This window comes from Pseudochaenichthys georgianus, chromosome 21, assembly GCF_902827115.2.
Source record: "Pseudochaenichthys georgianus chromosome 21, fPseGeo1.2, whole genome shotgun sequence".
NCBI classification, from domain to species: Eukaryota; Metazoa; Chordata; class Actinopteri; order Perciformes; family Channichthyidae; genus Pseudochaenichthys; species Pseudochaenichthys georgianus.
Window position 1 is genome coordinate 26,092,981 of NC_047523.1, and position 12,474 is coordinate 26,105,454.

A 12,474-nucleotide genomic window follows, 5' to 3' on the forward strand; every position below is an offset into this window, starting at 1 on the left:
TGTCAATAGAAAATGTTTTACCTTTTGCAGTTTTTAAACCATGGCGCCCGTAGGAATAATAATTATTGGCACATGCGTGTAATTGGTCGGGAGCTAGTGCATAATAACCAGTTCAAGCTGGAGTACTCTTTGTAGGTGTGTGTGTTTGTGGCAACTGGATGATGTGGTGAGGATTGCGGAGCAAGTCATAACGTCTAACAGCCTCTATGACACTGCAGGGAAATCAGCTTCTTCTGGCACTCTGCAAAATAAAAAATACTTTCCAACTGTCACTGATAAACAACAACAAATGCCGGTGTTTCCTAGAAAAGCAACTACTGTAGCAGACACACAATGACTTCCTGTCTGCCTTTTTACTGCAAGGGAACTTCAATCACTGTGACAAATTAAAATGTTCTGATTTCACAGGAGGACATTGTGATCAGAACATAGAAATTACAGAGCACAAAAGATCTCACTTGTTTTCACTGTCGGTTCATATTTACAGTTTGATTCATAAGCCCTTCATACAAAGGCTTTTCAACACAGGCCCATCAAGCCCAGAGACAATGAGATCAGCTAATGAATGAGTGCCTCTTGTGTTTAAAGATGATCGGGCCTGGGTCTGCACAGTGAGACAAAGGGAAGGTATATATTATCTTCTGGCTGTCACTCATCACTTAACATAAGCTTGACACTGGAGACATGTGATGGTAAAGTTGTCTCAGTATAAAGCAAGAGGAGAAGGAACGGCAGATATTAAATGATTAGCACAGAAGGCTAATATGTTATTGTCTCTATCTAAGTTTGTCAATTAGCTTTATTCTGCTGTGTTTTACATTATACAGATTGAGGTTTTGGCTGATTAGAGTATGTCTCTCTGTAGTTGAGTCTACTAAAAAATACTTCACTATGATGTATATGTTAAACACAAAGGGAAATGTGCACACAATAAACCACAAAAGCTGAAGGTCAATCTAGAATATACAAAAAATGCTCAGTAAGGCAAGCCATTCATCTATTAGTAGTTGAGAGGCTGACAGCATTGTGCTTTGGTGCACTCAGCCTGGCAGGGTTCGGGTTGTAACACAATTACTGTGAGGTGAGCAGGGGAGACAGAGTCAGACACGCCACACAGGGCACGAAGAAAAGAGACCTCTGAAACCTGGCTGCCATTTTGTCGCCTTTGCCTGCTGTTCACAGGGACTGCACGTTTCTGGATTCTCAATGAACTTATCTGGCTTTACCCTCAATTACTGTAAGGCTGCAGTGAACATTGTTAATATAAAAACCCCCTTTCATATTGTCCTACAGCATGAATATAGTAACTTATACAATCCTATTAGTACCATTTACTGTTTCTAAAACGCAGAGCCTGCTCCTGGTGACTTCATCAAAGTTTTCATTTGTTTTAAATATTTTTTTCAATACCATTATCCAGTATATTCTCTTGTACTCTGACCAATATTTCAACGTTCTCCACAAAGTGATACAGTAGGTAATATGTACTACCCTCAAACTAAATTCCCTCACATGAAAAATAAACACAGTTCAAGTCAACAAGAGTCAAGTCCACTTTCTCATATTTGCTACCATGTAAAACTGCAATGACATACATTACTAACTAACATTGCAGCACACAAAACCGGCACTAAAAATAAGAACAAATACAAAGTTGGCTAGCATACAGATTACAACCACTACGCAAGGCATCACCACTGCCTATCTTAGATCTTTATACCACCTATACAAGTATTTTCTTCACCTGTGGAACCATGTAGCTGACAACACACTGATATATCAGGTCCCATTAGGAGAGAAAACTTCCTATGAGGATTTTCACTTTGAGTCTTTAAACTCAACTTCCACAACCATCTAAGTTTCAATCCGCCTGTTATGGTGCCAGTGATGAGTGAGACTCATCAACTGTAGACAGATTTAACATAGTATTTAGAACCAGGCACTTAGTCAACAAGGCAATTGCATTACTATCATAAACTCGGATAAACAACTAACAGCAAAGTATACATAAACACTATATCAAATTGACATAGCACCATGCCTTCCTATTTTTATAGCTTCACACATTACAAGTTGTCAAGCTGCCACCAGAGCATATCATACAGCCCACCACACACACATACACACCTACACTCTCACACACACACGTCCCACCGTAAACATCTAAGCAAATCATTTGCCTTGGTCCAGTCCAACAAGACATAACTGTACTCCATTTTTGTGTGCTTTTTTAAACATAGCTATGTAGGTTGGACTGGGTAAATCATCTTTGTGTAACTTATACTGTATACATATATAACTTTACTCTCATTCATGATTGATGCTTCTATAATGATATCTATATGGCCTGTTTTTTCCATGTTATGTCTTCTGCGCAGAATTCTCCTAAACACACAGGAAGCAGGGTACTGTGTTGCCGTAGTAACTGTCTCCTCTGGATTGTGGCTTCATCGATCTGCCTCAGCAGGTTCCCATGGTGCTGACTGTAGTGTAACTAAACTTTGACATGGATGCCCCGGTTGCCATAACGTCCTCCTCGTTGTCCCGTAGCCCATGGCGGCGGCGGCGATGGCAAGGTGCAGCGCAGCACGAGAACGTGGCTCGCAGAGCTTTTCGGAAACGTGTGTTCATGAAGCAGTAAATAATGGGGTTGACGCAGGCAGAAGTGTAACCCAACAAATGGATGAAAGCGATGGGAGCGCCTGTGAGGGCATGTCTGGCCGAGACTTTATCGAACGCTTTCCAGGTGTTGACACAGAACAGCGGCATCCAGCAGAGAAAGAAAAGGACAACAATGACCACCAGCATGCGGATGACTCGCTTCTTGGCCTCCAGCTTGGCTTCAGAGGTGTTGCTGCGTGGTCTTTCGGCCTTGTTTGCCCTGACAGTTGTAGCCATGGTGGACATCTCCATAGAGGGTGGCCGCTGGACGACATTAACGTAGCAACCATCTCCATCATCCCTACCGGTGGACACAGCAGAGGTCAGTCCATTCTTCACATCTGTATGGGAGAGCAGAGCAAAAAAGGTTGTTTAAACTGAATGTAGCAAGTACATACACTTCTGTATTGTATGTATAAACTATTTATTTTACTTTACTAGGTAGACTCCCAGATCCAGCCACTCCCTCACCTTCAATTACCCCTTTTTCACCTTTCCCATCACCTGACCTTTCCCACCCACATACTCACCTGTTAGAAATCGACCAGAGGAACCGTGTGACCTACAGTCTGGCTCTGCGATAACATATGCACCCATCTGTATGGCTAGTCTAAGGTCAATCACAGCTCTTCAAATAGCAGCTGCTCAGCTTAATAGATACACAAGGGAAGCAAGTACTCACAAGAACTATTAAGGTATAAACCACTCTCACATTTTCCAAAAGGTTATTTTTAGAAATTCTTAATCCTTCTTCCCCCTTTTTTCCTCTGTGAGACCAAACAGATGGTGATGTCCAGGCCCGCAGCTGCCAGCCAATCCATCCTCTAATGAAGCACCGGCAAATTCACTCCCTGCTGCTTTCACCCGAGACACACTCTCATATGCTCACAAAAGGTTATGTTCCACTTAACCTGCACACATTACAATGATTGTAGCAGTAATGAAATTGTTGTGATTAAAATAAAATGCTCATCGTTCACATGAATAGAAAAAAAATATTATCTTCTGGTTGCTATTATGTATAAATTACATTGCAATCAAAACGTCAGCTTTTTAAGAAAAACTGTATTTCCTCTATACATCTTTAGAGGTCAGAAGAAAGCTGTGAGTGTTGTTGTCAGTGCCTTGTTTTTGTCAAGTGTGTTGAGATATTGCCAATGATAGGATATGGATTAACAAGTTGGCTGGTTCTGTGATTTGTTTTGTTTTTTCATTACAAAATGTAGTAGAGAAAAGAACCGGAGTGCTGTACCTGCATGGGTCACCTTCGCATTTTTATGAAGTCCAAGTCTTATTTTCCAACAGCTTGAAAAATCTTTCTGCTCCCGTCCTTCTACATCCTTTCTTTCCTCTGAGAAAGGGTGAACACATGGCATCATATCAGTTCACATGGATTGACTTCTTTGTTGAAAATGTTTCTCATCATTCTTTTTTTAAGTCATCTCTCTACATGTAGGACAATAACTGGTTGTAATTTCGGTTTGAGAAACAAAAACATTTTAGGTTGTGAATCCATGCATGCAAATTAACAGGCTTACATTTGTCTATAATTTCTGTCTGTCTATCTTTCTGTCCCAACTACCCGTTTGTCTTTGCGTCACCTAGCTGAAAGATAAGGTCATACTTCTGGAGTTCGCTGTTTTTACTCAATGCTGTATTTTTGGGGTCAATGTTATTCATTGACTGTTGCCTGTCAGAATCAGAATCAGAATACCTTTATTAGTCCCACAGAGGGGACATTTGCATCTTTACAGCAGGAAAGAGCTACAGACAGCTTAATGTTACTTATGTTACGAAAAAAAGTACTAAGTTATGATATAATATAAAAAAAGAAAAGTAAAAGAAAAAATACTTTCTAAAATACAAATCCTGTAACAGTTCTTAGAATTTAGCAGCCAGGTATAATATAGTACACAGTTATTAATGGCTTATGTATATAATGTAATGTATATATTGCACATATGGCACATATTGCACATATTGCACATGTGGCACATATTGCACATGATGGTATTTAACTGCAGCAAGTTACACAATTTACAAGATACAAAATGCAAAAAAAACACACCTTGTAACGGTTCTAAGGATTAGCAGCCAGTTATAAATTACACAGTTATTAATGGTATATATATATATATTGCACATATAGCACACTGTGAAGCGCTGTGAACTTGATAGCCCTCATTTAAGCTGTACCCTACAATTGTGTGTGTTGTCTCTACGTTTAGTGTGCATGGACTCACCAGTAGAGTCTTTTTTGTGGCCCATCTCAAACTGGATGCCTCTGTAAAGTTCCCTAGAGATCAATCCATAGGCTACAATCATCACCAGCCCTGGGATTGCAAACAGCACAAGCAGCAGCAGAATGTACCTAAAAGACACAAGAGAGGGGTTAAGATGTGCATTATTCAGGCTTTCATGTAGCCACAGTTTTCTACCCTTTAATCTCTAACTGTATAATCTCTATCTGTAAATAAAAATATTGGATATTCAGATAATATTTGGCTGTTTTCCTGATGTCAGAAACGACATTACATGTAACTTTTCATTCATCTAATACTTAGCACAAGTATATGCTTTCAATAAGCTTACCTTGCTAAGCTTGTAAGACTTTAAATTACAATATATTTACAGTGTTATTATCTTTAGAATTTTCTCACAAAAAACACATTCATATTTTGTATTGCATTGCACAATATTTAATTTCCAGTGTGTCTGGATCGAAAATAGCCAGGTTGCATCTTGGGTAACAGGTACAAATATTTTTCATGGGCTAAAATGCCAATCATGAACCACACCCTAAACAGGGACTCTCTCTCTCTCTCTCTCTCTCTCTCTCTCTCTCTCTCTCTCTCTCTCTCTCTCTCTCTCTCTCTCTCTCTCTCTCTCTCTCTCTCTCTCTCTTTCAAATAAAAGGCATATATTGCGCCCCAAAAATAATTATATAAATTACAAACAAACAAAGCATTCTCTATCCAGATGGTAAGTCTTCTGGAATTTGTGCGAGACCGTTAGAAAAGCTGTAAATGTATCAAAATGACTAATTGTGTTATCCTCTGTGGATCAAAATCGTATGGTGATACACTTACTGGGTCTGGCATTAATACACAAATATATAAACCCAAGCTAAAATAAAGACATAATTGAAAATGTTTCAGCTGTGCACAAAAACACACAGTTCTCTGAAATAACCCTAAAGCCTGTTCCATCCTAATTTTTCATTAAAACATCCTTCTGCTCTCCTCATCTGCTCTAATGTTTCCAGAAAGAACACCCAGTGGACGGATACTAAAAGCTGCTAAAACATGAAAGTAAATGAGGTGTTTCAGGGTAACCTGCTTCGTTGAAAGTACACACACACACAGACGCACAAAAGTAAAACAAAATACATTTCAGACACAGATTATCAACAGTTTATATGAAACAAAACGGAACATTGTCCGGATGGCAAGCATGATGGATGATCTGAGCTTTGAAGTTTCATGTGAAGTTGCATATTATGTCCTGTTGTGTTTCCGATTACTATGGAAATGTAAGTGATGATGCTTAAAGAAAAATCAATATAGCTTGTGCATATCTCTAGTTACACTCACCAGGCCTGCTCCGCGGTAGCGAGGGGCCACTTGAGGCGGCACTTGTGAGCAGTGGTGTTGTCAGTACGCTGAAAAGAGTCCAAGTTGCTGATGACTGGATAGGGGATCATGATGACCAAGGCTAGCACCCAGGTCGCAGCGATCACCCGATAGGCATGGGAGCGGGTCTGCCACACCCTCGACTTCAGAGGGTTACAGATGGCACTGTAGCGCTCGATAGCTATGGCAATCAGGCTAAATGTGGAGATGCTCACAGATATTCCTGTAAGCAAAACAGATTGTTTAAAGGTCACCTATTGTGCAGAATCCACTTTTTCATGTCTTTTATACATAAATATGTTTCCCCTCTGTGGAAAGAGATTCTGAAAGTTACAGGAAAAAAGATACTCTCTCTTTTTGTCCTGATCCATTTATATAAAAACCTGTCTGAAAATGAGCTGATCAGATTTTGGCCACTTTGTGATGTCATACGTTTTTTTTGCTTTATCACCTGAATCTCCTCCTAGAGCACCATTGTGTTCTTTTTAACCAAATATCTCGCAGAGGGGCGTGGGCAAGCCCGCCTTAACCTGCCATCAGGCCCTGGAGCTGATGGTTTTGTAGGCCCCGTATTTGAACAACAAATCAAAGCCATTTATAGCCTCGGCAGGCTCTGTGATCGCACTTCTCCACTCTGCTCTACGCGCGCCTGGTTCTCTCCTCCAGATGAGTGACGTATCGGGCCTCCCTCATGTATTTGTCCGGTTGCCGTTGGCTCCCCTCCACGTAGCAAGTCCTCGTCATCCTCCCATCTCCTCCAACAGATAATGTCCCTCCTGTCTGTTTTCCCTCTCCCGCTACTCCATCGCTATCAGAACCAGACGGCCTACTTGGCTCCGAGGCCCCGCGGCCGCTCGGTACAGAACTCATCTGTCCTTCCTCCTCATGCTGGCCTACAGGTTTAAAATAACCTGCAAGCTTCGGCATTTTTTATAATAGCTGCTTGTCTCCAAATTACTTTTCCCTCAAGAATTTCCTTTCCCGAGCGCCACTCTCAAACTTTTTCTTCTCAAACTTTTTCTCCTAAACAACCTTCATCTGTCACTCAATCACTCGCAATTTGAATACGTCACATGTGAAACATATTCTCATTCTGATTGGCTGTTAAGTGGTGCCCACTGACTGTTTCGGAGTCATCATGTTTGAGAAAAATCTCTGGAATCCATCGATCTGATTGATTAGCGGAGTAAATGATCAAAATACTACGGAGGGAAGATATTTTCGTTTGGATTACTGGTCTGGGGGAGTGTGTGTGTATACGTGTGTGTGTTTGTGTATTTTTGCGTTTGTGTGTATTGTGTTTGTTTCCCGGAGAAACACACGCTGTTGTTATGCCTGCTGTGACGTCAAGTTACTCCGTTCTCCACTTGTAATTATGCCGAAACTTCAAAGTTGTATTTATCATCTGAATTTGCCGAAACAAGTTTAATATTCTGAAAGCCAAGACTTTGTTTATTTGAAATCAGATGAAAACAAACTGTAACGGACCCTGCCGTGTTATCTATGATTACTATACGCCTTACATTCATAATTTCAGCGGAGGGGGGGGAACAGCAGAACAGCAGAGTGCGAGGGAGAGCTGTCTTCTTCCCTTTACAAGCTTCAAATGTATTTATCGTGTGATTTTGGAAATAAAAGTTTCATATTCTGAAAGCCAAGACTTTGTTTATTTAAAACAAAATTAAAAACATCAGAAATACAAATTTGTATTGGCTCATGATAGGCCCCTGATCTCCGTAGGCCCCTGGGCTTCAGCCCAGGTCAGCCCGTGCATTAAGGCGGCCCTGGGCGTGGGGAGTGGCTCCTTATTTCCAACAGACACAGAATCACTTTTGATAGAGAGCTAAAACAGAGGGGTTTATTGCATGCTACAATGCATGATCTGTTTGGTATTTTGAGCCAAACACTTCAGAGATATGTTTTGTATATAACTGAGAACTATAATATATTGATGAAAAAGAGTATAATAGGGGACCTTTAAAAGTAAGTAAACAAATACAAGCTATCTTTACTTTTGATGAATGAAAAGCTCTGTGCTCAGAACAGAGCTTGGGCCCGCAATATGAAAGTCAGAAAAACAAGTTTGTTGATGTTTGAATGTAATATCTGCGATCACAACGGAGAACAAAATGTGGTGCTCTGTGGAGATGAGCCTGCAAATGAATATAACGTACGGCGGGGATGGTTATCTGAGTCTTGATAGGAGAAATCATGTTGGCCTGTGCCACAGATATTATCGGACATCCCTCCTGACAGGACAAGACGGGAAATTACTCTTTATCCATGTTCTCAACAAGAATACAGACTGTGTGTGTGTGTGTGTGTGTGTGTGTGTGTGTGTGTGTGTGTGTGTGTGTGTGTGTGTGTGTGTGTGTGTGTGGTGTGTGTGTGTGTGTGTGTGTGTGTGTGTGTGTGTGTGTGTGTGTGTGTGTGTGTGTGTGTGTGTGTGTGTGTGTGTGTGTGTGTGTGTGTGTGTGTGTGTGTGTGTGTGTGTGTGTGTGTGTGTGTGTGTGTATCTGTGTGTATCTGTGTGTATGCGCGAGCCAGATCCCAATGAAGATCAATCAGCCAACAGTCAGTCACTTTTTCTCAATGCACGATAGTTATCTTTCCAACATTAACATGCCATCTTCTTACTTTAGTTTAATCCAATATGTTCTATGTAATCTCAGATTTCTTGTCTTTCACGGTTGGCAAAACGTTTTTTTTAATTTTTTTATTATGTTATATAAATGTTATTTTTCTCTGACTTTTCCAGAATGGATATTTTCCTTGATGCAGACTAGGATAAATATACCCTTTCCTTACTCAAACTCACCCATGAACCTCCCACAAACACAGTGGTTCTCAAACTTTTTCTGTCAGGCCCCCCCTTTGGAGAAAAAAATAAGTCGGGCCCCCCCAACACAAATAGTCAGGCTCAGTGTGTATTTTTAAATATTGAAGTTAAAAGCCTCAATCTGGTGCACTTTGAGAGCAAAATGAAGAGATCTATGGATACATCTCTCAACACCAATATGAAACAGAACTGTAACCACATTTACTTTTTCTTTATGGATATTTTACAAATCACCCTTTTAAACTTTCATATAGTCATATAGTATTTCATACCTGTTTTTCATTTATTCCCTTTTTTTATAATGATCATATAAACTTGTGCTTCGGAAATAATTGTTTACATTAATGGTGACCAAAACGTTTGAGACCCACTGAGATAACTTAGACTAAAGTTAACTATCTAAACACTCAGAGTCCTTTAGTTCACTGAACCTCTCAGTCTGACAGGAGAGGACTCTCCTCCACTTTGTTCCGTTAGCGTAGCTCGCTAGCACCAGAAGCTAACAACTACGATCTCCGGTACCGGTGCGCTCTCTCGCTCGCGCACGCACACACACACACAAAATGGCTCGTTCCACACACACACAGAGCCAAGCTTTAATGAAACACAGAGACCCAGACGTAATAGTACTATCATATTATTTTCAAATCAATACATTTTCAAATTATGATTTTTTTTTTTTTTAAATGACCATTGTTCCTCCTGATCTCTCGCACCCCCCCTGTCATGTCTCTGCACCCCCCACTTTGGGAACCACTGCAGCTTGTTTCCTGGTGGTTGCAAATAAGTTTACAAGTAAAATACATCAATACAGTAGCTTCATCTTTATGGAGTTTTATTTCAGGAGTACAATAGTTGGTGTCAATGTTGTAGTGTGTAGCCCCCCCTTACGCTTTTTTATAGGATGCCAGTTGACATCTTTTCAATGCAATTTGAGGTCAAATGAAAGTAACATTAAAGCATATTATAATCAATTAGCCGTCTGGCATCTGTAAGGCTGTGTATACTAATAATTGGACATATGGTTGTTGTTATTCACGAAAATGTTTCAAGAAGAAATGGTGGATTACCATACTTAAAAGTGCATGGAGAGTCATAGTTTTGAAAAAAAACATGGACGTCCTGATTATAAGAGAATGTCTGTGGGTTTTCTTTATTAAATGTAATGGGTCTCTGCCGTCTGTCTGTTCTTTATTGCCTGTACACTGAATACAAATGTGTTCAAAACATTTGGGCATGGTAATTATTCTGAATAGTGAATGAATACATGTTGACTTCTCTAAACCTTCAAAGCACATTTTTTTAAATAAGGGGGATCATGATCCTTCACTTTTTGTGTGTACATAAAAAGCCTAATTATATCTGAAACAACCCTCTGTGGCAACAGTGCAATACAATTGATCTAGAGCAGGCATATTCAACTAGCAGCCCACGGGCCGAATCAGGCCCTTCAGAACTTTTTTCTGGCCCACAAGAGGTTGCCTGCAAATCAAAATGGCATATGTGTAATAGCATAAATAAAACTAATGTCTGATCACACTAAATCCGACAATGCGGCAAAAACGCTGATTTTTCCATTCATTTGAATTATTTTGAATCCATTATTTTGCCTGCCGCGCTCTGCTCATTAAAAAAAAACAGCACTGTGTCCGCACTTGTCATTGGCTCAGTCAAACTCACGTTACACACTAGGTTCGCGGGCCACAGAGAAAGTACTTTAGTTAACAACAGCTTCAAGATGTCTCTCCAAGCCCAAGAAACGTAAAGTTGATTCGGAAAATCGATAATTCCAGAATGAATGGACTGACAAATATGTATTTACTTTGCCAGCCGCAACAAGTAATAAACCGGTGTGTTTATTGTGCAACAAAAGTATATCCGTGATGAAAGAATACAACGTAAAGCGACACTACAACTCAAATCACGGCTCGTTTTCTGCCAGTTTCCCCGTGGGCTCAGAGGAACGGAGAAGGAAAGTACAGGGACTGCTAGCATCATTTGAACGGAGTCAAGTGGCCAACAATGAGGAAGTTGGCCTTGCTTATACTGACAATGTTTGGATCTACCTATACTTGTGAGTCTAGCTTTTCTCATATGCATGCCATCAAAACAAGGGCACGTTGCTCCATGAATGAGAAGTTGCATGAGTGTCTCAGAATTGCTCTTACCACTTATGAGCCAAACTATGCTGAAATAGCTAAATCAAGGCAGTGTAATTTCTCTCACCGACTCAAACAGGCTAAACATGACAGAAGTCTGATGCATGGTATGTATGCAGATCTGTTTTTATGGTCATTCATTTTATGGTCATTCAAACAAGCCTACTTACTGTTTCGAAAATTGTAAAAATGTTTCCAAGATATGAATGTTATTGTGAGTCTGATGGCTATTGTTTTACTATGTTCTATTTGCATTTAGTATTACATTTTATGGACTTGTGTTGTCTTCAAAGCACCTTATATATGATTGGAAGTGTTGAGGATATTATACACAGGGCTACTTACTGTTAATGTGATGAATACTGTTTTATTATATTCATCTTGTTTTGTACATTAGTGGACATGGAACTGTTGGGGGGAAAAACCTCATGTCTCCTTAGTTTTAAAGATGCAACATTTTGCACTTTTGTGTCAAGCCTTGTAACCGAAGCTTTCCTTCTTTTTTATGGACTGATTGCTTTCTGTAATTAAAGTAAAAAAAAAAGGTATGCACTTGACTAGTTCATTTAATGTATTAGTATCTATTAACACTACTGTAAGCAAGAGTTATTTGTAGTGATTCCTTGACAAAGTATTGTGTGGCCCACAAACCCCCAGTGGTTTTCCTATTTGGCACCACTTGCTAATGAAGTTGAATAGCCCTGATCTAGAGAGACCATTTCTACATCAATGTTAAAAAGTTAAATTTTTTACAAGGGGGGACCCTTATCAAAAAAGTGTAATTTTGATAAGGGGGGGAACCCTTATTATTTTTGCTGAGTGAAAACATATTATTGGGCAACATAGTATATCAGGATAATTTAGGCTTCCTCTATAAATTACATCTTATGAAACATCTAATGGAAAAGCCACAATCAACTGCATTATGACAGTGCATACATATTCCTTTATTGGCTAAACCCTAACTCCACAGGAGGAATCTTGACACAGAGATTCAGTCAAGATTTTATGTCCTTTACACACAAAACTATATCCCTCACCTGTTGCCAATTACTGCCCCTTAGCCTATCAAGTATAATGTGTTAGTCATGTGCTAGCCAATAGAAGTGCAAGTTTCACATAGCGATTTCACTGTGTTGCTGAAGTAAACAAAGGAGTCCAATGGAGGTGGCAGGGGGAGGGA

The 12,474-nt window shown here is 39.9% G+C and overlaps 1 protein-coding gene across 2 annotated transcripts in view; it reads right to left on the reverse strand.

The window, feature by feature from the left end:
- Positions 1–2,411: 2,411 nt before the first annotated feature.
- Positions 2,412–12,474, reverse strand: part of cckbrb (cholecystokinin B receptor b) — a 32,362-nt gene continuing 22,299 nt past the window's right edge. For both annotated transcript variants that reach the window (XM_034110585.2, XM_034110584.2), the window contains exons 4-6: positions 6,255–6,516; positions 4,905–5,032; positions 2,412–3,002 (exon numbers count right to left, since the gene is read on the reverse strand). In XM_034110585.2, coding sequence (XP_033966476.1) covers positions 2,461–3,002; positions 4,905–5,032; positions 6,255–6,516 — 932 coding nt within the window. In that variant the 3' untranslated portion in view covers positions 2,412–2,460. The remainder of the gene's footprint in view (positions 3,003–4,904; positions 5,033–6,254; positions 6,517–12,474) is intronic.